This window comes from Coregonus lavaretus, assembly GCF_964263955.1.
Source record: "Coregonus lavaretus genome assembly, chromosome: 16".
In the NCBI taxonomy this organism is placed as follows: Eukaryota; Metazoa; Chordata; class Actinopteri; order Salmoniformes; family Salmonidae; genus Coregonus; species Coregonus lavaretus.
The window spans coordinates 38560191-38587395 of NC_140003.1; the positions used below are offsets into that span (position 1 = coordinate 38560191).

A 27205-nucleotide genomic window follows, 5' to 3' on the forward strand; every position below is an offset into this window, starting at 1 on the left:
AAGGTTAAGTTTAGGCATTAACTCTGAATTTTTAGGGTTAGGGTTAAGTTTAGGCATTAACTCCGAAATGTTAAAGCAAAAATCTCAAAATCAACTTTCTATTGCTGGATTTCAAACTTGCAAACTTTGGAATCAGAGGCAGATGCTTACGCACATCCGCCATCCCCGTCCACAACACCCTAGCAAAACTGAAACCTACTTGAAGTGAACAGTGCTCACTTTTGCCCCTACTGGCCAGTTTCCACGTCATCTCCGGACATCCTTAGACATTTTTAATTTAACATTTAAGTCATTTAGCAGACGCTCTTATCCAGAGCGACTTACAAATTGGTACATTCAACTTAGGATAGCCAGTGGGACAACCACATCTTGATCACAGTAAGTACACTTCTTCAAACAAGCAGCTGCGAGCAAAGTCAGTGCAATCAGGAACAACTACATCTCGATCACAATAAGTACATTTCTTTAAACAAGTCAGTGCTAGCAGGTGAAATAAGTCAGGTGTTAGTTTAGACAAAAGACAGTGGTAGTAAAGGGGGGGGGGGGGGGGGGGGGGTAGAAGGATTACTATTATACTATTCCAGGTATTCCTTAAAGAGGTAGGGTTTCAAGTGTCTCCGGAAGGTGGTCAGTGACCGCTGTCCTGGCGTCGTGGGGGAGCTTGTTCCACCATTGGGGTGCCAGAGCAGTGAATAGCTTTGACTGGGCTGAGCGGGAACTGTGCTTCCGTAGAGGTAGGGGGGCTAGCAGGCCAGAGGTGGATGAATGTAGTGCCCTCGTTTGGGTGTAGGGTCTGATCAGAGCCTGAAGGTAAGGAGGTGCCGTTCCCCTCACAGCTCCGTAGGCAAGAACCAAGGTTTTGTAGTAGATGTGAGCTTCAACTGGAAGCCAGTGGAGTGTGCGGAGGAGCGGAGTGACGTGAGAGAACTTGGGAAGGTTGAACACCAGACGGGCTGCAGCGTTCTGGATAAGTTGCAGGGGTTTAATGGCACAGGCAGGAAGCCCAGCCAACAGTGAGTTGCAGTAATCCAGACGGGAGATGACAAGTGCCTGGATTAGGACCTGTGCCGCTTCCTGTGTAAGGCAGGGTCATACTCTCTGAATGTTGTAGAGCATGAACCTACAGGATCGGGTCACCGCCTTGATGTTAGCGGAGAACGACAGGGTGTTGTCCAGGGTCACGCCAAGGCTCTTCGCACTCTGGGAGGAGGACACAACGGAGTTGTCAACCGTGATGGCGAGATCATGGAACAGGCAGTCCTTCCCCGGGAGGAAGAGCAGCTCCGTCTTGCCAAGGTTCAGCTTGAGGTGGTGATCCGTCATCCATACTGATATGTCTGCCAGACATGCAGAGATGCGATTCGCCACCTGGTTATCAGAAGGGGGAAAGGAGAAGATTAGTTGTGTGTCGTCAGCGTAGGTATGATAGGAGAGGCCATGTGAGGATATGACAGAGCCAAGTGACTAGGTGTATAGCGAGAATAGGAGATGGCCTAGAACTGAGCCCTGGGGGACACCAGTGGTGAGAGCACGTGGTGTGGAGACAGCTTCTCGCCACGCCACTTGGTAGGAGCGACCGGTCAGGTAGGATGCAATCCAAGAGTGAGCCGCGCCGGAGATGCCCAGCTCGGAGAGGGTGGAGAGGAGGATCTGATGGTTCACAGTATCAAAGGCAGCAGACAGGTCTAGAAGGACAAGAGCAGAGGAGAGAGAGTTAGCTTTAGCAGTGCGGAGAGCCTCCGTGACACAGAGAAGAGCAGTCTCAGTTGAATGACCAGTCTTGAAACCTGACTGGTTTGGATCAAGAAGGTTATTCTGAGAGAGATAGCAAGAGAGTTGGCTAGAGACGGCACGCTCAATAGTTTTGGAGAGAAAAGAAAGAAGGGATACTGGTCTGTAGTTGTTGACATCAGATGGATCGAGTGTTGGTTTTTTGAGAAGGGGTGCAACTCTCGCTCTCTTGAAGACGGAAGGGACATAGCCAGCGGTCAAGGATGAGTTGATGAGCGAGGTGAGGTAAGGGAGAAAGTCTCCAAAAATGGTTTGGAGAAAAGAGGAGGGGATAGGGTCAAGCGGGCAGGTTGTTGGGCAGCCGGCCGTCACAAGTCGCAAGATTTCATGTGGAGAGAGAGGGGAGAAAGAAGTCAAAGCATAGGGTAGGGCAGTGTGAGCAGGACCAACGGTGTCATTTGACTTAATAAATAATGTAGGCACGCTGTGTCCATAATAAGTGTATGGGTTGTAGGTTGGGAGCTTTTGTGAAGGAGCAGAGTTAGAAAGATATGGCATATAGAAGCAAACCGGATGGTTCAGAGAGGTTGAGAGTAGAAGAAGTTCAGGAGAAAGAACAAACAAAATGTAATAACTGTAAAATTGACTGTGTCCATAAAATGTAGATAGTGGGTATGGGCTGGAAGTAGAGGCCTAGGCGTTGTTGTTCACTAGTTTACTTCAAGTGGGGAAAGGGTGGCGGGTTGGAAAGTAATAAAGGGGAATATATATATATATATTTTTTTTAAGGATATGTATGTGTGTGTATGTATGTATGTATGTGTGTGTGTATGTGTGTATATGTGTATGCATGTGTATGTGTATATACAAAATAATAATAATAAGACAAATTAATAAATAAATAAAATATATTTAAAACAAGAGGATTGGATGTCGTCAAACTTCTTTTCAAAATGGTTGACAAAGTCATCCACAGAAAGGGAGGAGGGAGGGGGAGGAGGAGGAGGATTCAGCAAGGAGGAGAAGGTGGCAAAGAGCTTCCTAGGGTTAGAGGCAGAGGCTTGAAATTTAGAGTGGTAGAAAGTGGCTTTAGCAGCAGAAACAGAGGAAGAAAAAGTAAAGAAGAGGGAGTGAAAAGAATACAGGTCCGCAGGGAGTCTAGTTTTCCTCCATTTCCGCTCGGCTGCCCGGAGCCCTGTTCGGTGAGCTCGCAATGAGTCGTCAAGCCACGGAGCAGGAGGGGAGGATCGAGCCGGCCGGGAGGATAGGGGACATAGAGAGTCAAAAGATGCAGAAAGGGAGGAGAGGAGGTTCGAGGAGGCAGAATCAGGAGACCGGAGGGAGAAGGATTTAGCAGAGGGAAGAGATGATAGGGTGGAAGAGGAGAGAGTAGCGGGAGAGAGAGCGAAGGTTGCGACGGCGCATTACCATCTGAATAGGGGCAGAGTGAGTACTGTTGGAGGAGAGCAAGAGAGAAAAGGATACAAAGTAGTGGTCGGAGACTTGGAGGGGAGTTGCAGTGAGATTAGTAGAAGAACAGCATCTAGTAAAGATGAGGTCAAGCGTATTGCCTGCCTTGTGAGTAGGGGGGGACGGTGAGAGGGTGAGGTCAAAGAGGAAAGGAGTGGAAAGAAGGAGACAGCGAGAAATTAGTTGAAGGCAGACGTCGGCAGGTTAAAGTCACCCAGAACTGTGAGGGGTGAGCCATCCTCAGGAAAGGAACTTATCAAGGCGTCAAGCTCATTGATGAACTCTCCAAGGGAACCTGGAGGGCGATAAATGACAAGGATGTTAAGCTTGAATGGGCTAGTGACTGTGATAGCATGGAATTCAAATGAGGAGATAGACAGATGGGTCAGGGGGAAAAGAGAGAATGTCCACTTGGGAGAGATGAGGATTCCTGTGCCACCGGGGTATGCGAGAACACATGATCAGACGAGGAAAGAGCAGTAGGAGCAGCAGTGTTTTCTGTGGTAATCCATGTTTCCGTCAGCGCCAAGAGGTCGAGAGACTGGAGGGTAGCATAGGCTGAGATAACTCTGCCTTGATGGCTGCAGAACGGCAGTTCCAGAGGCTGACCTGGAACTCCACGTGGGTCGTGCGCGCAGGAACAACCAGATTAGAGTGGTAGCAGCCACGCGGTGTGAAGCGTTTGTATGGCCTGTGCAGAGAGGAGAGAACAGGGATAGACAGACACATAGTTGACAGGCTACAGAAAAGGCTACAATAATGCAAAAGAGATCGGAATGAAATTAACTAAACATCTGGGGAAGCGAGAGAGCAGGGCCTCCCTCGACTAACTCCCGCAGAACAACTTGGCAGAACTGTCTTTGTTTCAGGGGCAGTCTTCGTTTTGGGGACAGCTGCCGCAGACAGCTGCAGCTGAACAAAGAGGTTGTGCTAATAACACTAAGCTAATTGCCTAGCACATGTGTAGCCACTCCCCCTCCTATTGAGTTGTAATCTGCAGAGAACAAAATAAGTGGCTGGACCCGCGTCCAGTGTGAATGGGTAGCAATCGCTTCTTAAGCAGACTGGGTTGCTTACTAACTATGACAGACAGACAGTCAGAACCAACACAGTTACAAGTTAAAACAATTCTACTTACAGAATCAAGCAGGATCCTTCCAAGACTATTAGTTGACACATGGATGGACGTCGAATACTGACTTGTATCACTGTTGACCAGGTCACATACAGAGAGAGATGGGGAGGGGGGGGGGGGGGGGGGGGGGCAGGTGTGTTTATTGAACAATAACATGTTATAAATATCTCTGTGATATCATACAATACACACACACACACACACACACTACATACGCACACACTACACACACTACACTGCACACTCTACCCATGAAGCGCACAAACATTTCCTCTGACCTATAAAAACCATTGCATTTATTGAATGAGAATGTCAGCAATTCATTACTTCTGGACAGATGACCACTGTGTGATGCTAACATACAGTATGTTATAGTAATCAGGGGTCACGTTGATGCAGAATTCAGCACCTTTTTTTTTAACGCATAACAAATATCTTGCTGCGTTTTGTAAACACAGATCTAAAATGCTTCTTATTGTAATTTCTGCTCAGCATCAGATTAATTTTGCACTTCAGTTGCACTTCTCCACTCGGATGAGAATTCACCAACGGGCATTCTATCAGCAGACAGAGCACTGACTGATGTGGAGCTACTTTGGATGCGTTGCACTAATGGAATTTCTGTGAAGGAAAACTATAGCTGCACGCCCCTGATCACTCTATTGAAGCAAAACAACACTGTTGACTTTCAGTAGAAAACACAGGTGAAATGGTCTGCGTTTTGAAAATGCAGATTTGTGAACTCTAACGCAGACCTCTGGTAATGCCACTGGTTTCCTCCTAGGTCTCATTATGAAGGAATGTAGTATGACATTTACATTACATTTTAGTCATTTAGCAGACGCTTTTATCCCTCTTATGACCCAGTCTACAGTACGTCAATGCCACAGACCACAATGAAGGAAAGGAGATGACAGCAGGAAGCCATTTGACTGTATTGAGACCCAGTCTACAGTACGTCAATGCCACAGACCACAATGAAGGAAAGGAGATGACAGCAGGAAGCCATTTGACTGTATTGAGACCCAGTCTACAGTACGTCAATGCCACAGACCACAATGAAGGAAAGGAGATGACAGCAGGAAGCCATTTGACTGTATTGAGACCCAGTCTACAGTACGTCAATGCCACAGACCACAATGAAGGAAAGGAGATGACAGCAGGAAGCCATTTGACTGTATTGAGACCCAGCCTACAGTACGTCAATGCCACAGACCACAATGAAGGAAAGGAGATGACAGCAGGAAGCCATTTGACTGTATTGAGACCCAGCCTACAGTACGTCAATGCCACAGACCACAATGAAGGAAAGGAGATGACAGCAGGAAGCCATTTGACTGTATTGAGACCCAGTCTACAGTACGTCAATGCCACAGACCACAATGAAGGAAAGGAGATGACAGCAGGAAGCCATTTGACTGTATTCAAATCAAATCAAATCAAATGTTATTTGCCACATGCGCCGAATTCAACAGGTATATATATACCTTACAGTGAAATGCTTACTTACAAGCCCTTAACCAACAATGCAGTTTTTAAGAAAAATTGTACAAAATAGATAAGTAAAAAATAAAAAACAGCAAATAATTAAAGAGCAGCAGTAAAAGAAAGTAACAGTAGGGAGGTTATATACAGGGGGTACCGGTACAGAGTCAATGTGCGGGGGCACCGATTAGTCGAGGTAATTGAGGTCAATTGAGACCCAGCCTACAGTACGTCAATGCCACAGACCACAATGAAGGAAAGGAGATGACAGCAGGAAGCCATTTGACTGTATTGAGAGCCAGACTACAGACTTGCTCCAGTGCTGTCAGAGTGCTATTACATCACTGGGATGACTAAGCAGGTTCCTTTCCTCCCCTGGTCTCTGTGTCTCTGTGTGTGTGTGTGTGTGTGTGTGTGTGTGTGTGTGTGTGTGTGTGTGTGTGTGTGTGTGTGTGTGTGTGTGTGTGTGTGTGTGTGTGTGTGTGTGTGTGTGTGTGTGTGTGTGTGTGTGTGTGTGTGTGTGTGTGTGTTGTGTCATTAGTATTCCCAGGGCAGTCTGTGCAGCCCGTCCATTAATTCAATAGTGGTTGTGAGTCTTTGGTTCAGTAAGCTGCTGAACACGTCGTTAGCCCTAACCCCGATAATATATGTATGTGTGTGTGTGTGTGTGTGTCTGTGTGTGTGTGTGTGTGTGTGTGTGTGTGTGTGTGTGTGTGTGTGTGTGTGTGTGTGTGTATGCGTGTGTGTGTGTGTACATGTGTGTACATGGGAAGAATGGGTGGAAGAAAGGACATGGGGTGAGGGAGGAGAAAAGAAAGAAAGAAAGAAAGAAAGAAAGAAAGAAAGAAAGAAAGAAAGAAAGAAGAAGAAAGAAAGAAAGAAAGAAAGAAAGAAAGAAAGAAAGAAAGAAAGAAAGAAAGAAAGAAAGAAAGAAAGAAAGAAAAGCTGAACTAAGCAGGAATAAGCAGAGTGGTCTTTTCTATGCATTTTCTCTTAGGTTGTTTTCACATATAGTCCTCTTTAAAAGAACCAATCTCAACCCTCTTTAAAGTGAACTCAAAAAAATACAAAGAAAAAATGCCACTGTTGTCTTTCTATTCACACTGCCCTTGCCTATGAATGAGGACTCAACTCTTTTGCCAGTTCACTTCACCTACAGTGGCTTCTGAAAGTATTCACCCCCTTGGCATTTTTCCTATTTTGTTGCCTTAAAATTGATTTTTGGGGGGTTTGTATCATTTGATTTACAGAACATGCCTACCACTTTGAAGATGCAAAATATTTTTTATTGTGAAACAAAGAAAAAAAAAGAACTTGAGCGTGCATAACTATTCATCCTCCCCCCCAAAGTCAATACTTTGTAGAGCCACCTTTTGCAGCAATTACAGCTGCAAGTCTCTTGGGGTATGTCTCTATAAGCTTGGCACATCTAGCCACTGGGATTTTTGCCCATTCTTCAAGGCAAAACTGCTCCAGCTCCTTCAAATTGGATGGGTTCCGCTGGTGTACAGCAATCTTTAAGTCATACCACAGACTCTCAATTAGATTGAGGTCTGGGCTTTGACTAGGCCATTCCAAGACAAGTGTTTCTTCAGCAGTATGCTTAGGGTCATTGTCCTGCTAGAAGGGGAACCTCCATCCCAGTCTCAAATCTGTGGAAGACTGAAACAGGTTTCCCTCAAAAATGTCCCTGTATTTAGTGCCATCCATCATTCCTTCAATTCTGACCAGTTTCCCAGTCCATGCTGATGAAAAACATGGTGGATGGTGTTCTCGGGGTGATGAGAGGTGTTGGGTTTGCGCCAGACATAGTGTTTTCCTTGATGGCCAAAAAGCTCAATTTTAGTCTCATCTGACCAGAGTACCTTCTTCCATATGTTTGGGGAGTCTCCCACATGGCTTTTGGCGAACACCAAACGTGTTTTGTTTATTTTGTTCTTTAAGCAATGGCTTTTTTCTGGACACTCTTCCGTAAAGCCCAGCTCTGTGTAGTGTACGGCTTAAAGTGGTCCTATGGACACATACTCCAATTTCCGCTGTGGAGCTTTGCAGCTCCTTCTGGGTTATCTTTGGTGTCTTTGTTAACTCTCTGATTAATGCCCTCCTTGCCTGGTCCATGAGTTTTGGTGGCCGGCCCTCTCTTGGCAGGTTTGTTGTGGTGCCATATTCTTTCCTGTTTTTAATAATGGATTTAATGATGCTCTGTGGGATGTTCAAAGTTTCTGATATTTTTTTTATAACCCAACCCTAATCTGTACTTCTCCACAACTTTGTCCCTGACCTGTTTGGAGAGCTCCTTGGTCTTCATGGTGCCGATGGCTTGGTGGTGCCCCTTGCTTAGTGGTGTTGCAGACTCTGGGGCCTTTCAGAACAGGTGTATATATACTGAGATCATGTGACAGATCATGTGACACTTAGATTGCACACAGGTGGACTTTATTTAACTAATTATGTGACTTCTGAAGGTAATTCGTTGCACCAGATCTTATTTAGGGGGTTCATAGCAACCTCTTTTCCGTTATTTATTTTTTAGAATTTATTGAAACAAGTTATTTTTTAAATAGCAATACAATAACTGCAGAATAAATAATGCTGTAATTGAAAATGAAAGGAACCGCACTGAGTTCACAAAAATTGTCTGAAAGGGACTAAGTGTGAAAACACCCTTACTGTGCTGTGAACCCTGTCAGTGACCTGTTGGTTGTTTCTGTGTTTCAGGAATTCAAGCTACTGTATGAAGGTATCCATGTCTCTTTATGTGGCTGAGAACGACACAGACCTGTGCTACAACTCTGTGATGAGACATACGGAGAAAGCCGAACTCAGCAAGAGCAAAGACATCACCTGTCCAGACATAGAGGACTACATAGAACCTGGGAAAGACCCCGATATCACCTGGTTCAAGGTGAGAGACCTGGCTAAGTGTGTGTGTGTGTGTGCTTATAATTGTCCTATTACACACATGTACACATTTCTATTAATACGCATGTGTGAATTGGAAATGTGTTTTTTACATATCCCAACTCTCCCTGAGACACCCTCAATGGTGACCCTGGAGCAATTAGGATTAAGTGCATTGCTAAAGGGCACATCAACAGATGTTATTACTTGTCGGCTTGGGTATTCAAACCTTCAACCTTTCAGTTACTTCTACCTAGCTCTAACCGCTAGGTAGACAGAGAAACAAACATGAGGACAGAGAGAGGAACAGACAGAGGAACAGACAGGGGAACAGACAGGGGAACAGAGAGAGGAACAGACAGAGGAACAGACAGGGGAACAGACAGGGGAACAGAGAGAGGAACATACAGGGGAACAGAGAGAGGGACAGACAGGGGAACAGAGAGAGGAACAGAGAGAGGAACAGAGAGAGGAACAGACAGGGGAACAGAGAGAGGAACAGACAGGGGAACAGACAGGGGAACAGAGAGAGGAACATACAGGGGAACAGAGAGAGGAACATACAGGGGAACAGAGAGAGGAACATACAGGGGAACAGAGAGAGGAACAGACAGGGGAACAGAGAGAGGAACAGACAGGGGAACAGAGAGAGGAACAGACAGGGGAACATAGAGAGGAACAGACAGGGGAACAGACAGGGGAACAGAGAGAGGAACAGACAGGGGAACAGAGAGAGGCACAGACAGGGGAACAGAGAGAGGAACAGACAGGGGAACAGAGAGAGGAACAGACAGGGGAACAGAGAGAGGAACAGACAGGGGAACAGACAGAGGAACAGACAGGGGAACAGAGAGAGGAACAGACAGGGGAACAGAGAGAGGAACAGACAGGGGAACAGAGAGAGGAACAGAGAGGGGAACAGAGATAGGAACAGACAGGGGAACAGCGAGAGGAACAGACAGGGGAACAGAGAGAGGAACATACAGGGGAACAGTGAGAGGAACAGACAGGGGAACAGAGAGAGGAACAGACAGGGGAACAGACAGGGGAACAGAGAGAGGAACAGACAGGGGAACAGAGAGAGGAACAGAGAGAGGAACATACAGGGGAACAGAGAGAGGAACAGACAGGGGAACAGAGAGAGGAACATACAGGGGAACAGACAGGGGAACAGAGAGAGGAACAGACAGGGGAACAGAGAGAGGAACAGACAGAGGAATAGAGAGATGAACAGAGAGAGGGACAGAGAGAGGCACCGAAAGAGGAACAGACAGGGGAACAGAGAGAGGGACAGAGAGGAACAGACAGAGGAACAGACAGATGAACAGACAGGGGAACAGAGAGAGGAACAGAGAGAAGAACAGACAGGTGAACAGAGAGAGGAACAGAGGGCTTTCAGTAACATAGGATTCATTATTCACACACACTGATGAGGAGTGAACTCGTGGTATTCATTTTTGCCCTACGGAAAATTAGTAGAGCGGAGAAAAGTGGAGGACCGTTTGCGTGTGTGCCCTCTAAATGCTCTTAGCCTAAAATATATATTATCTGACTCTCGAGTTACCTTTACTCACCTGAGGTCTCCCCTGTTGAGGTCAGGCATGGCCTGCGGATCACAGAACGCATCCCAGGGAGCGGCCCAGGCCAAACTAATCAAAGGCAGATCAGTGGTAGATTAGCCGGTCGGGCTCGACCTCCAGGTTTACCCAGAATTCAATTAAGGCTTGGTTAATGACTGGGAGCACTGGAACACAGTTATTTGGACTGCTCCGCAGCCGAGCTGATTGAATTCTGAGGTTGCTGCGAGCAATGGTGGAATAGAATCCTCTGAGCCAGGGTTATCCCTGCCAGAGAGGGAGGAGAGTACCTGGAGAGAAGAGCCATACACTCTGCCTACACACTTACACACACACACACACACACACACACACACACACACACACACACACACACACACACACACACACACACACACACACACACCACACACACACACACAAACAAAGAGAGAGACAGAGGCACACACAGATACACACAGACACACACACACAAACACATTAAGTTGAAGTCGGAAGTTGACATACACTTTAGCCAAATACATTTAAACTCAATTTTTCACAATTTCTGACATTTAATCCTTGTAAAAATTCCCTGTCTTAGGATCACCACTTTATTTTAAGAATGTGAAATGTCAGAATAATAGTAGAGAGAATGATTTATTTCAGCTTTTATTTCTTTCATCACATTCCCAGTGGGTCAGAAGTTTACATACACTCAATTAGTATTTGGTAGCATTGCCTTTAAATTGTTTAACTTGGGTCAAACTTTTTGGGTAGCTTTCCACAAGCTTCCCACAATAAGTTGGGTGAATTTTGGCCCATTCCTCCTGACAGAGCTGGTGTAACTGAGTCAGGTTTGTAGTCCTCCTTGCTCGCACATGCTTTTTCAGTTCTGCCCACACATTTTCTATAGGATTGAGGTCAGGGCTTTGTGATGGCCACTCCAATACCTTGACTTTGTTGTCCTTAAGCCATTTTGCCACAACTTTGGAAGTATGCTTGGGGTCATTGTCCATTTGGAAGACCCATTTGCGACCAAGCTTTAACTTCCTGACTGATGTCTTGAGATGTTGCTTCAATATATCCACATAATTTTCCTTCCTCATGATGCCATCTATTTTGTGAAGTGCACCAGTCCCTACTGCAGCAAAGCACCCCAACAGCATGATGCTGCCACCCCCGTGCTTCATGGTTGGGATGGTGTTCTTCGGCTTGCAAGCATCCCCCTTTTTCCTCCAAACATAACGATGGTCATTATGGCCAAACAATTCCATTTTTGTTTCATCAGACCAGAGGACATTTCTGAAAAAAGTACCATCTTTGGCCCCATGTGCAGTTGCAAACCGTAGTCTGGCTTTTTTATGGTGGTTTTGGAGCAGTGGCTTCTTCCTTGCTGAGCGGCCTTTCAGGTTATGTCAATATAGGCCTTGTTTTACTGTGGATATAGATACTTTTGTACCTGTTTCCTCCAGCATCTTCACAAGGTCTTTTGCTGTTGGTCTGGGATTGATTTGCACTTTTCGCACCAAAGTACGTTAATCTCTAGGAGACAGAACGTGTCTCCTTCCTGAGCGGTATGACGGCTGCGTGGTCCCATGGTGTTTATACATGCGTACTATTGTTTGTACAGATGAACGTGGTACTTTCAGGCGTTTGGAAATTGCTACCAAGGATGAACCAGACTTGAGGAGGTCTACAGTGTTTTTTCTGAGGTCTTGGCTGATTTCTTTTGATTTTCCCATGATGTCAAGCAAGGAGGCAGTGAGTTTGAAGGTAGGCCTTGAAATACATCCACAGGTACACCTCCAATTGACTCATATTATGTCAATTAGCCTATCAGAAGCTTTTAAAGCCATGACATAATTTTCTGGAATTTTCCAAGCTGTTTAAAGGCACAGTCAACTTAGTGTATGTAAACTTCTGACCCCACTGGAATTGTGATACAGTGAATTATAAGGGAAATAATCTGTCTGTAAACTATTGTCGGAAAGATTACTTTTGTCATGCACAAAGTAGATATCCTAACTGACTTGACAAAACTATAGTTTGTTAATAAGAAATTTGTGGAGTGGTTGAAAAACGAGTTTTAATGACTCCAACCTAAGTGTATGTAAACTTCAGAATTCAACTGTACATACATAAACACACACACACAGAGAGACACACACACACATTATTTTGCCAGTGGAGACTTTTTAAATGACATTCCCTGTCCTTACCATTCAGAGAATATTGAATCTGGAATATTCAGTTCAGTGCAATAAACATCTATCCAATAAGTAGAATAACTCAGGTTACTAAATCATCTTCCCATACGGGTTCTCTCTCACTGGCAGTGATACACTATGATTCCACTGCTCACTTCACAGTCCTCACTACTGTCTGAATAACATACGGCCTCTGCATTGTTTCCTGTTCCCTGATGCCCTGATGTGTGTGTGTGTGTGTGCGTGTGTGTGTGTGTGTGACCCTAGGAGTGTCGTCCGAAGCAGTGGCGGGCCTCCGTCCTCCAGAGGAGAGATACTCTGTCTATCAGAGAGGTCAAGGAAGACGACATCGGCAACTACACCTGTGAGGTCACCTTCGGGGGCTTCGTGGTACGCCGGACCACCGAGCTCACTGTCACAGGTAAGATGGAGTGAGGAATGCAGGGGTGTACTCGTTTAGGATATTACTTCTTCGTTCTGCAGCGCTGTTCTGCTTTTTTACTTTTCTCCATTCTTCTTTTTTTGCGATAGTGTTGTATATTGGTTGTAGGAGATTCTCTCTGTCTCACACACACACGCACGCGCACACACCAACAAGATCTTATAGTTTCCCTTTGAAATTCGACATATTATGGATGAACATCTATTTTGGACGCATTAATTACGCGTGGTTACACAGTTAATTGCGCATATTTACACGGTTAATTGTGCGTGGTTACAGGGTTAAAACAGAAATAAGTCAGAGGTTAACACACAAACATCTCTCTACAGTGCTGTGGCCTCCTGCTGGTGTGTTAATTGCTGTTGGAGCGTTGGTCCATAATGCATCTCTTGGTCCAGATCAGCACTTTGGCCAGCTGAGCACTGAGGCTGAGCCGCTTCCACACAGAGAGTTACAGAGCCAGGACCAAGGTCAGGGACACAAACACACGCTTACATACACACATACTGTACACACACACGTTTGCAAGCACACACACTTGCATGCATGCATTCACACACACACACAAACAGACACACACAAACACACACTTACGAAAGTCCGCTGCACATGTACACTCTCTGCACACTGAGACACAGAAACACACACCAACACTCAGTCAGCCTTAGCTGCAGGGTGAGTTCCAGGGTTGAGGGCATGCTCTGCTCGGAGCAGCCCAGGTGCATGCTCCGCTGGCTGGGCATGAGGCAGTGGAGCGCGGGGCCCTGCTGGTTCAACTGTGCTGATTAGGGTGGATGGAAAGGTTAAATTCTGTTTTTCTTTCTCTCTCTCTCTCTTTCTCTTTCTTTCCCCTTTTTGCTCTGTATCTGTTTTCTCTCCTTGTCCTCTCTCTCTCTCTATGACTGGTAGGTCGTGACTGGCTTGGTTTGTTCTGTGAAAACGGGGAATCAGAAGAGTCCCTAGCAGCTAAATGAGTCAGGCTGTGTAGACCATACTGTTGTTACTGTTTACTAACACAGTTTCCCTAGGCCTGGTTGAAAGCCTGTGTATTTCAGTGTAGATCTCTGTGTCCATATCTCTCTCTCTGTATCCTGATATTTATAAGGCTGGTCATTAGGCGGTATACCCTAAATACCGTATGCTGGGGTGTTTGGAAATAACCACGGGATGGTTTTTCAATACCGTCAATACCGTTGAAACTATTTCTTTGAAGTTTTTTTAAATACATTTGAATATTTGTATCTACTTTTTAAGTAAATACCTGCTGTCAACTTGTGCAATACATTAGGAGATTGCGTTCTTCATTTCACCTGTCACATAATTTTTCATTATGAAGCTTACCGTTAGTCCCCAGTCACGTGGTGTTTGATTACACGCACACAATAATGAGAGACCAGAGCTTTGTGAGTCACTCACTGTTGTGCAGCACGCGTCATGTGATCTAGTTACAGTATGGAATTCACAACTTAATGTTTGCTAGCTAGATATCTTAGAGCTATTAAGTTAACTGTCTAAAATGTGCTAAATGCTCTGCAGTTGAGCATTTGGTTTGGTAATTTAGTAGCTAGTTAGCTGTCTAGCTAATTGGTTAGCTTCTTCCAAAATCAAGCTTCACTTGGTAACAGCAGAGAATCCCCTCATGGATCAAGAGCCTTGCTGTCTAATATTTGTTTTGTGTGTACAGCAAACTGTGAGTAGCATTTTTTAGTTACTTGTATAACTTTATGAGCTGGGATGTCTGTCCTGCAAATAGTTTAGGTCAGAGACTGTATAAAATGTTTGCAATAAATTCGTTAGCATTTAGTTAGCATTCTCTATGGCATTTGACATGTACTTGTTAGCATTGCTAACCTTTGGATTACAGAGGTTCAGTAGGGTTTGAAAAAAGCGTCCCTTCTGTTCAGAGCCGGTATTACCCAAGATATCCCGGGATGGCACAAGGTCAGTATGAAAGTATGACAATCTGGGTACGGCCCAAGCCTACTGGTCATTGCTCTTGTGCGATGCAGTACAGTAGGAAACAAGTCGCCGCTCCTATCTCACTGAGATGGAACAAGGAGAAAACACTTCTCCTCCAACAAGACCTCCTGTTGGACAAGGCTGGGGCGTGATCCCGGAAGCAAAATAGATACACGACAACTCCCTTTATCACCACTCACATCACGGCTGTGTGTGTGACTGTGTATGTGTGTTCACGTGCTCGTGTGTGTGTGTGTGTGTGTGTGTGTGTGTGTGTGTGTGTGTGTCGTACTGCATGTTCAGCACTGTTTTTTCTCCACGCCGGAGTGCTTGTGTGTTGATTTATTTCTACTGTGTGTACAGTGTGTACTGTAGAGTATGTGATGTGTATGTGTGTGTGTGTCTCTCTGTGTTTGTTTGTTAGCATGTCCATGTAATGGTTGAGGCCATAAAAACTTTATGGAGGTTATAAATACAGAGCATCCTGCCTAATGACATAGAAGAGGGAGAGAGAGAGGGAGAGAGAGCAGGAGAGAGGGAGGGAGAGAGAGAGAGAGAGAGAGAGAGAGAGAGAGAGAGAGAGTGAGAGAGAGAGATAGAGCAGGAGAGAGGGAGAGAGAGAGGGAGGGAGGGAGGGAGGGAGAGAGAGAGAGAGAGAGAGAGAGAGAGAGAGAGAGAGAGAGAGAGAGAGAGAGAGAGAGAGAGAGAGAGATGTTGACAGGGATGCAGTTTAAGCCCCACCCTCTTCAACATATATATCAACGAATTGGCGAGGGCACTAGAACTGTCTGCAGCACCCGGCCTCACCCTACTAGAATCTGAAGTCAAATGTCTACTGTTTGCTGATGATCTGGTGCTTCTGTCACCAACCAAGGAGGGCCTACAGCAGCACCTAGATCTTCTGCACAGATTCTGTCAGACCTGGGCCCTGACAGTAAATCTCAGTAAGACAAACATAATGGTGTTCCAAAAAAGGTCCAGTTGCCAGGACCACAAATACAAATTCCATCTAGACACCGTTGCCCTAGAGCACACAAAAAATGATACATACCTCGGCCTAAACATCAGCGCCACAGGTAACTTCCACAAAGCTGTGAACGATCTGAGAGACAAGGCAAGAAGGGATTTTTATGCCATCAAAAGGAACATAAAATTTGACATACCAATTAGGATCTGGCTAAAAATACTTGAATCAGTTATAGAATCCATTGCCCTTTATGGTTGTGAGGTCTGGGGTCTGCTCACCAACCAAGATTTCACAAAATGGGACAAACACCAAATTGAAACTCTGCATACAGAATTCTGCAAAAATATCCTCAGTGTACAACGAAAAACACAAAATAATGCATGCAGAGCAGAATCAGGCCGATACCCGCTAATTATCCAAATCTAGAAATGAGACGTTAAATTCTACAACCACTTAAAAGGAAGCGATTCCCAAACCTTCCATAACAAAGCCATCACCTACAGAGAGATGAACTTGGAGAAGAGTCCCCTAAGTAAGCTGGTCCTGGGGCTCTGTTCACAAACACAAACAGACCCCACAGAGCCCCAGGACAACAACAACAACACAATTAGACCCAACCAAATCATGAGAAAACAAAAAGAGAATTACTTGACACATTGGAAAGATTTATCAAAAAAACTGAGCAAACTAGAATGCTATTTGGCCCTAAACAGAGAGTACACAGTGGCAGAATACCTGACCACTGTGACTGACCCAAACTTAAGGAAAGCTTTGACTATGTACAGACTCAGTGAGCATAGCCTTGCGATTGTGAAAGGCCGCCGTAGGCAGACCTGGCTCTCAAGAGAAGACAGGCTATGTGCACACTGCCCACAAAATGAGGTGGAAACTGAGCTGCACTTCCTAACCTCCTGCCAAATGTATGACCATATTAGAGACACATATTTCCCTCAGATTACAGAGATCCACAAAGAATTAGAAAACAAACCCAATTTTGATAAACTCCCTAATCTACTGGGTGAAAAACCACAGTGTGCCATCACAGCAGCAAGATTTGTGACCTGTTGCCACAAGAAAAGGGCAACCAGTGAAGAACAAACACCATTGTAAATACAACCCATATTTATGTTTATTTATTTTCCCATTTGTACTTTAACTATTTGCACATTGTTACAACACTGTATATACACATAATATGACATTTGAAATGTCTTTAATCTTTTGGAACTTCAGAGTGTAATGTTTACTGTTAATATTTATTGTTTATTTCACTTTTGTTTACTATCTACTTCACTTGCTTTGGCAATGTTAACATATGTTTCCCATGCCAATAAAGACCTTAAATTTAATTGATTTGAAATTGAGAGAGAGAGAGAGAGAGAGAGAGAGAGAGAGAGAGAGAGAGAGAGAGAGGGAGAGAGGGAGAGAGGGAATGAGGGAGGGATCGAGAGAGAGAGAAAGGGGGGAGAGAGGGACGTAGGGAGAGAGGGAGGGAGGGAGGGAGGGAGGGAGGGAGGGAGGGAGGGAGGGAGGGAGGGAGGGAGGGAGGGAGAGAGGAAGTGAGAGAGGGAGAGAGGGAGGGAGGGATCAAGAGAGAGAGAGAGAGAGAGAGAGAGAGAGAGAGAGAGAGAGAGAGAGAGAGAGAGAGAGAGAGAGAGAGAGATGGGAGAGAGAGAGATGGGAGAGAGAGAGAGGGCAGGAGGGGAGGGAGGGAGGGAGGGAGGGAGGGAGGGAGGGAGGGATAAGTAAGGAAGCAAGCAAAGTGTTCCATGTAACATACTATAGCACTTTGTTTCTTCCACTGTCCCTCTTTCTCCCTCTTTTTGTGTCAGTGTAGAGGTTAAGAGTTAACGCTCTCATCCTCTGTGTATGTCTGCCTAGTTACAGCTCCTAGGTTCTGACACAAAACATGCTGGGCTCATAGGAGGAACTAGAAGCCTTCTGAAATTACACTTCAGTCAAATGAACTGTCAACACACACACACACACACACACATTTACAACTGCCTGAGGACCCTCTCTACGTGTTCACAGTAATGGAGTGTCAGTGACTCATCAAAAACATGGGGGAAGTAATTTTGTGTGACACACAGGTCTGAGAGTGAGGTGTGTTCCCTATCCTATCCTAACCTGACAAAATACATGATCGTGGATCAGTTGTTTTGGGTAACTAAACTCTGACCACAAAGCTCTATTTATCCTAGAAGTGTTAGTGAAATCTTTACAACAAACAAGCACATCTCCAGTCCTGCTGATTTTCCATGGTAGTTAAATGATTGATTAATGTTTCTGATTTGCTCACCACTCACCTGGTGTCCCAGGTCTGAATCAGTCCCTGATTAGAGGGGAAGGATGGACAATAGCAGTGCTGTGGCCCTCAAGATCCATAGTGGAATCCTCCAGTCTAAAAGCAACGGCAGGGTTTCACCTGTGTTCTCCATGAAGGGTTGCATTACTGCTTGTTTTTGCTTTGCCTTACATTATTAATTGGTGTAATTTATTGGCCAGAGATTTCCCATACCTGGTTCTCCAGAGTGTTAAACACAAGGCTGTGATCCAGAAGATTATGCATCCTTACTGCACCAGATACAGTATATGCACCACTGTTTTACCAGCCATGTCACCCATGAAACAAGTCAGTATTCACGTACACATGGACGGACGTCAGGAGATTACATGGAAACCAGCCGCTACGGGCAACAGTAAGCACTGTTACCTTCAAATAGGTTTAGGTTTTGCTAAGGCGTTGTGCACGGGGATGGCGGATGCTTGCTAAGGCGTTGTGGACAGGGATGGTGGATGGGTGTAAGCATCTGCCTCTGGTGCCAAAGGTTGCATGTTTGAATTTTTGTTTTAAGCCTATCCCCAAACCTTAACCCTTACCTTAACCATTCGGAGTTAATGCCTAACCGTAAGATTTCGGAGTTAATGCCTAAACTTAACCCTAACCTTAAAAATTCAGAGTTAATGCCTAAACTTAACCTTAACACTTTGAAATTTGATGTTTGGAACAACTTTGAAATTTGACATTTGAGAAACATGGATGAACGTCTAATTCTGACGTGAGACTGTGAGAGCTAGTTGCCATTACACCAACCCACAAAGACAAGGAATCTATGGTCGTCAGGCCTATGTCATCAGCTCTCTATTAAACCTACCACTCTATACCATAGGACCATTCCAGCTTATTAAAAGACTGTACCATTAAGCCACTTGCACTATTAAATCCATACCACAGGGCTAGAATTAGATTAGCTCATTTCAGCTGTAGGGTGTAGGGTTGTTTCCCTTATTAAAGGTAACCCATCTTCCTCTCAAGTGGGCGTGAGATTATCTACCTTTTATCACTTCCTGATAAAACCGCCACATCCCGGACAGCAAGAGTAAAAGGCCAAACTTCATCTGGCGGACTAATGTTATAGTTTATTTAATAGGCAAGGAGGATAGAGGAGGTCATTAAGTTTAACTGGTCTTAAACACAGCGCAATACAGACTTTCCCTCTGCTGTGACCCTAGACTGATCTGGAGACAGTGTACGGTCTCTGTGTATGTGTGTGGGTATGTTTTTATTTTTTACAAGGTACGTTTACTGAGAACACATTCTCATTTACAGCAACGACCTGGGGAATAGTTACAGGGGAGAGGAAGGGGGATGAATGAGCCAATTGGAAGCTGGGGATGATTAGGTGGCCGTGATGGTATGAAGGCCAGATTGGGAATTTAGCCAGGACACTGGGGTTAACACCCCTACTCTTACGATAAGATCCACTGGATTTTTAGTGACCACAGAGAGTCAGGACACCCGTTTAACGTCCCATCCGAAAGACAGCACCCTACAAAGGGCAATGTCCCCAATCACTGCCCTGGGGTATTGGGATATTTTTTTAGACCAGAGGAAAGAGTGCCACCTACTGGCCCTCCAACACCACTTCCAGCAGCATCTGGTCTCCCATCCAGGACCAACCCTGCTTAGCTTCAGAGGCAAGTCAGCCTCTACTGTGTTTGTGTGTTTGTGTGTTTGTGTGTGTGTGTATGTGTGTGTGTGTGTGTGTGTGTGTGTGTGTGTGTGTGTGTGTGTGTGTGTGTGTGTGTGTGTGTGTGTGTGTGTGTGTGTGTGTGTGTGTGTGTGTGTGTGTGTGTGTGTGTGTGTGTGTGTGTGTGTGTGTGTGTGTGTGTGTGTGTGTGTGTGTGTGTGTGTGTGTGTGTGTGTGTGTGTGTGTGTGTGTGTGTTTGTGTGTGTGTGTGTGTTTCTCCTGAGTGGCGCAGTGGTCTAAGGCACTGCATCGCAGTGCTAACTGTGCCACTAGAGATCCTGGTTCGAATCCAGGCTCTGTCGCAGCCGGCCGCGACCGGGAGACTCATGGGCGGCGCACAATTGGCCCAGCGTCGTCCAGGGTAGTGGAGGGAATGGCCGGCAGGGATGTAGCTCAGTTGATAGAGCATGGCGTTTGCAACGCCAGGGTTGTGGGTTCGATTCCCACGGGGGGCCAGTATACAAAAATATGTATTCACTAACTGTAAGTCGCTCTGGATAAGAGCGTCTGCTAAATGACTAAAATGTAAATGTAAATGTTTGTGTATGTGTGTGTGTGTGTGTGTGTGGGTGTGGGTTGTGTGTGTGTACTATACTGTAGGTGTGTGTGTCCATTTTTTCCCTTTGCTGTGACCCTGCCTTATTCTGAACCAGGCTATGGAGGTTAACACAGACACACCATCAGGATTTATCCAGGGTAATAAAAGTGTTTTAAAGACACTCAGACACTGGGTCCACCTCAGCCTAATATACTTCCTGCTCTGTGTCAGGGACTATGTAAACAGCCTTATCTCTCTCCCAGGGTGGGGATTCAGAGGCCCAGAAGAAGATATACTGTTTAATATGTATATTCATATAATTTTCACCTCCATAGCCATGCAACAACTAGTGCCCTGTAAAGAGAGGATATTGTTCTGTACTACTAGAATAGACCCTGGTGTGTGTGTCTGTGTATGCTTGAGTGCATACGTGTGGGTGTAGAGACGGTGTGTGTGTGTGTGTGTGTGTGTGTGTGCGTGTGTGTGCGCGGGTGTGTGTGTGTTGAGCAATACTCTGAATGATTTCTATTCTTTTCTCCCAGGCCTCATCGCAGAGCTGGGATGGTGATGCTATAACACTATACCACCAGATAAATGCCCTATTCACAAGATATGTTGCTCTCTCTCTTCTGCAGGGAGACAGATATAGTAGCAGAGAGAGAGAGAGAGAGAGAGAGAGAGAGAGAGAGAGAGAGAGAGAGAGAGAGAGAGAGAGAGAGAGAGAGAGAGAGAGAGAGAGAGAGAGAGAGGGAGCAAGAGAGAGAGAGAGAGAGAGAGAGAGAGAGAGAGAGAGAGAGAGAGAGAGAGAGAGAGGTTATCCATTCGACAGAGGAAAGCATTCAATCTGTATTAATTACCAGGTGTTATGCCACCAGAAACAGTTTTTGCGTTTGTGTGGGGTTGTGAGTGTGTGTGTGTGTGTGTGTGTGTTTGCATTCTGCACCCCCCTGTGTGTATGAGAGAGTGTGCTTGTGTGCTCTGCGCATGTGTGTGTGTACACGATTCTAAACACACTATTATGCCAGTCTTTATCCAACAAGATCTCACGGTTTGACACGGTTTGACTTCAGTATTCAACGCTTGTCCGGGGGGCTCTCTCTTGCCCCTAGTGGTCTGTTTTGAAGGCATCTCCCGACGTCCTGGGGACCTGGAATATTGCCCTGGATCTGCTTTATCACCATTTACATTATTGTTTGCGTGTCTCTGACTAACTGTAATAGAGTTGTTAGGTTGGATGGATGCCTGAGGCCTGTGTCTCTCCCTCTCTCTCTCTGTTTCCTGCCAGTCTCTGCACCCCCCCCCCCCCCTCCCCCCCCCCCCCGATATTGATGGGGATATAAAGGGATGATTTGTGTATCGTTGGAATTGATGAGAATATGTTAGTAATTGTGAGCTGGAAGGGTGGCTGAGAGGGGGACAGGAAAGGTTGTGTGTACGCACGTGTGTATGTAGTGTGTATGCACGTGTGTATGTATTATCACTGTCTGGGAGTAGTCTGAGTGGGGACGAGAAAACTGAAAACTAGCTGTTATTGGCAGAGAAGTTTGGAACTCTCTTTCATATTGGTCTATTTACTAATTTGCCACCTGGTGATGTCACCAGGCAGGCCAAAACTCCATCCCACCAAAACAGGCTGAACATTTCAGGCGGTCTTTTCAAACAGCTCTTACACTAAAAGGGCATTATCATCATTTTCACAATATTACAGTATTATTCAAACCTCATAGTGTGAAAGTATATATATACAACACAGGAAAATCATGTTTTCTGACTGCACTGGGCCTTTAATGCTCACTAATAGCTTGTACCTGTTCCTAAATGATGTGGAGACAAACTGTGTTGTCTTTTATAGTGCTTAATTTTCCTCTGGTGGTGTGACTGGAGAGGAGGGAGGGAGAGAGAGAGAGAGAGAGAGAGAGAGAGAGAGAGAGAGATTATTACAGAGACGGGGGAGTGACAAGAGGAGGACAAGGTTTACTCTGTTGTGAGGCAGTGTTTCAGTCACTGAGCTGTCTGTATAGACAGCTTGTCACACTTCTCAAAGAGCTGTTAGTCCACTCCCTACGGGACGACATTATGAATGTTAGAGTTGGATTGAGCAGGAGACCTCATCATCTACTGTACCCTTCACCATCATTAGTACCAAGACTCTCTCTCTCCTTTTTTCTGATTTCTCTCTCTCTCCCGCTCTCTCTTTATCTCTCTCTCTCTCGTTCTCTTTCTCTCTCTCTCTCTCTTTTTCTGCCCCACCCCCTCTGTAGTTATTTCCCCTCCTCCCTGTTCTTCACTATTCATCAGTGGTCCTCCCAGACTCAGAGCAGGCCAGGGTTCACATTGTTTTAATTAAATTAAATTGACATCAATCTACACGTAACAAATTAAATGTACATCCTCCACAATTAATCTTGCTTGACCTCCCACCACAAATCGACCCAGCAACCCCCACTACTCCCAACCTCCCACCCTCTCACAGGTCCTTATCATTATCTAGGCATTGGCCTGCCAACAGAGCAAAAATGAAATGAAAGTCATAATTCTGCCTTTTGACGTTTAGGTCAATAATCAAGTAATGTTCTTCAGCGTATGATGTGGATCTGGTGCGTTGTGTGCTTAATCTCCATGGGTGACCGATTGTTTAGTTGGTTGGCAATGTTCGACAACAAATAGTCAGGCTGGAAGGCTGTAGATGGTTGCTTCAGTTGCCAAGGACACAAAGACCTCGTTTACATCTGATATTAACATGTGTCCTGTGATTGGATCTGTAATGATCGGATCTCGATCGGAGCTGGCAATAAAGACGTCCAATATCCTTTTCTTGTTTCCAAATCATGACAAATTAGGTTACAATGTTTATTATGGTTTACAGGGACATTCTGTACAGGTTTGGTTGATGTTCTGTTGTATGTGTGATGCCTTCCTCAGAGCCTCCAGAGTCCATGTAAGCCAGTGTGAGTCTCTAACCGTGCTACTGTACATCCAGTACATTGGTGTGAATAGAGACAACACAAAGCCGTGTTGTATTGTTAGGTATTGGTATTGTTGTGTTGTGGTAAACCACCATGTTAGAGCAGCGTTTAGCCTCCAAGCCTCTGTCTCTGGAGAGGACAAATCTAGGCTACACACTGTTATTATCTCTCTCGCTCGCTCCATCTCTCCTCTCTCTCTCTCTCTCTCTCGCTCTCTCTCTCTCTCTCTCTCTCTCTCTCTCGCTCTCCATCTCTTACACCCCTCTCTCTCCCTCTCCTCTCAATCTCACTCACTCTCTCTTTCTCTCTTTCTTTCACTCATCTCTCTCTCTCTCTCTCTCTCTCTCTCTCTCTCTCTCTCTCTCTCTCTCTCTCTCTCTCTCTCTCTGTCTCTCCCTGCGTGTACCCTATTATCTTATTGTGTGTTAATGCTGTTATTGTGTTATTGTGGCGCTTCAATTGGTCTCCACTAGCTCTGTGTATATCTGACACAAAACATAGAGACCATTCTAGAGTGTCAGACACAGTGGCAGTCAGAGACTGTACTCTACTGTATGTTTCCCCAGGCGAATGGTAGTGTTTCATGTGTTTAATGACTCAACACTTATTTGTGCTTATTGTCATAAATCTATCACTTGGCAGTTTCTCTCTCCCTCCCTCCCTCTCCCTCCATCTTTCATTAGGTTCCTAATGAAGTGACCATCTTAGGCATATTGATGCCCACCCCTCAACTCATCTACACCCCCCCCCCCCCCCCCTCCTCGCTGTCTGTGCCGTTTGTCTAATAGTAATTGGCCCCCTGCCTCCCGCCTCCCTCTTTCCTCTCCTCTCCATTTGGATAGCCAGATTATGTCTAAATGCTTATTAACACACTATCCATTGGGTTTTTTACAACCAAGATTCATTATGAATAGCATTTTTAGAGACACCTTTGGATTGGTGACAGTTACATGCATGTTAGTGAATGCCTGAAGAAGACTATTGTAGTCGAAACGCGTTGCAGTTTGTTTGTCCTGATGTTATGTAAACCATGCGCTGATCTGCTTCTACTTATATGTATTCTTTGTAAATATGACCTGTAAATAGCTCAATTTCTCTGCATCGTACTGGCCGCCTACTTGGATTATATGCCATTTAGGGGCCTAACTTCCACTGCCCTCATCTCACCAGTGAATGACTCACGTCAGTGGAGATTTTTATTAACAGTAGACACTTCGACTGCTAGTCTGGAGCAAGGTTAATATAGTTTGGTGATTTTCTATTTGTTTTTATTTCTATTAGCTTTTAGCTTTTTATTTGAAATTCTGCTTAGTTTCAGTTAGTTTTCATACTTGATTTACTCGTTATTATTCAGTTTCAGTTTGATTAAAAACATTTTTTAAATATTATTTAGTTTCAGTTTTAGTTTTAGTGTTAGTGAAAAATTATTCATGGTTTTTATTTTATTTTAGTTAGTTAGTATTTTAGTTCGTTTTGTAGTCAAAGATAAAAGTTTCAGTATAGTTTTTGTTTTTCACATGTTTTTCTTAATTATTTTATTAGTAGTTTTTCCAATTTTATTTTACATTTTCATTTTTCATTTACTATAATAACCTTGGTCAGGAGCAAGTGTATTATTAAAGGAAATATGTTACCCTTGTTGACCCTGAGAGGAAGCTGGAGGTCAATTCTAAGACATAATGTTTCTGTCTCATTAGCCAGTCCCCTTAGAAAGGGCATTCTGGAACTTTCTCATCCAATAAAAATATAAGAATGTGACCATGAACAGTCACGCTCAGACCAGGAGAGAGGAAGGGAAAAGGGAGAGGGAGGAAGAGGAGGGAGGGAGGAAAATAAGAGAACGCCTTTCCTTCTTTTCATCTCCTACTCAGGGCTGATAGACATGCACCTCTTAGGGCCTAAAGCACTTCGAATTAATGAAGAGGTTTCAGGTGTGTGTGTTTTTCCTCACCATTTCTCTTCTTTTCCTCCCCATCCCAGTCCTCTCTTCCTTACATGTAGTACACGGTGCATAAACACATAGAACATCATTTCTTTATAGAGCGTTGAGGTTTTCAAAATGAGCCTTTTCTCCTTCAGTCTAGTCTAGTGTGTCTGTGACCAACCGACTTAACTGTCCTTATCATTTCTCTTCCTACCACTTCCCTGGTACACAATGAGATGCACACTGAGCAGTCCTCTCTCCTTCCTCTCTCTCTTTCCCTCTCTTTCTCCCTTTGGCATTCCTCACTTTCATAGAAGGAGATCAAGAATATAATTTGAGGGTATATGAGGTGGCATTGTCTGTCCAGGTGTGTGTGTGTGTATGTGACTGTATGCATCTGTGTGTGTGTGTGTGTGCATCTGTGTGTGTGTGTGTGTGTGTGTGTGTGTGTGTGTGTGTGTGTGTGTGTGTGTGTGTGTGTGTGTGTGTGTGTGTGTGTGTGTGTGTGTGTGTGTGTGTGGTGTGCCTGAAAAGTGAGGCTGTGCTTGGGCATGCAAGGCAGGTAGGGTGCCAGGCTGGCAGAGGAAAATTCAGTGCCAAGCCAGGCCCTGGCAAGCTCTCCTCACCCACACAGTTCTGCTCAGACTCCTTCCCTCTTACTCTTCCCTTCTCTTCTGTCCAGCTGAGAAGCATGGCAGCTCCCATTTTACCTCCATTTACTCTCTCATACTGACAAAGTATTTTCCTAGCCCACTTTTCACTCCTACTTAGCTAGTGATGATGTAGACCTTTTCCTCTAACCATGTATATTTTTGTCTATGAGGAAATAATGTACACAGCTGACTTTAGATCAGAGCCTAGATGAAGTATCACCCTACTTCTTGTGGCCCATGGAGTGTTAGTGCCTCCCAAGGTGGATCTGTCTCTGAGGAGGACCAGTATCAGCCATCACATCCTCTCTCTCCCCTTCTCTCTCCCTTTCACTCCACCTCACCCTGTCTCCCCTCTCTCCTCTCCACCTCCTCCTCGCTCTCTTCCTCTGTTCCTCAGAGTGATAGGTTGAGGGGACAGGTAATTACATGGAGCAGAATCTATCTACCCCTCTCTTTTTCTCTCTCTCCTTCTCCCTATCTTATTCTCTCCTCTCTACTGATTCACATTCCCTCTGCTTTTGCTCCAGTCCATCCTTTCTCTCAGCCTCGTCGAGAACCAGGCCCTAAACAGGAAACCTGGGGAAGTCCATGGCACAAAATTAGCTAAAGAAAGGGTGGGAACCTGGTTTAAATCAGTGACGCCTCGCAACATGTCAAACCAATCAAATGCCTTGCTTGGGCGGAGGTGCTGACTAGATTAGTGTCGTAGGTGGAACAGTGTGTGAGGATGGCCGTGAAATCGCTGATTTAAACCCCATCAACAAATGTTGATGTATGCCGTGTTTGTGGCGAACCGTACAACTGGAACAGGAACAAACATAACCTTTTGCAAGGTAAATGGTCTTTATTGCGACCAGATTACACACTGGCTTTAGAAGAGATAACAGGACCTGTCATGCTGACTGATGGGATTTCAAAAGCAGCATCTGGCTCCTGTCACAATCTGCTACTCAAGTATAAAAGAAGTGCCAATGACGTTGAAAGAATTGGCTGTCTCATCCCCCAGAAGTACCAAAAGAGTGTATGTTCAGGAAAGCACAGAGACTCCGGTGAGACAAGGCCGATTTCAGGGACCCAGCCCCAGCGACAGATGACCAGCCGCCAGATATAGGAGTTCAACCGCTACAAGCATCGGTTTTTGGTGCATCATCGTCTGTAACAACGAAAGTGATCACTACATACTTAAGGTAAGTACTCTACCTTCGAACAACATAGCTATCTACAGCTAACTTTT

The 27205-nt window shown here is 45.1% G+C and overlaps 1 protein-coding gene across 1 annotated transcript in view; it reads left to right on the forward strand.

Annotated features, from left to right (window-relative positions):
- LOC311143760 (interleukin-1 receptor accessory protein-like 1) overlaps positions 1–27205 on the forward strand; it is a gene marked incomplete at both ends in the record, with an annotated part of 289988 nt that overhangs the window by 117882 nt on the left and 144901 nt on the right. The window contains 2 exons of the mRNA XM_084179638.1: positions 8540–8726; positions 12756–12909. Of these exons, the coding sequence (XP_084035764.1) occupies positions 8540–8726; positions 12756–12909 (341 nt within the window). The remainder of the gene's footprint in view (positions 1–8539; positions 8727–12755; positions 12910–27205) is intronic.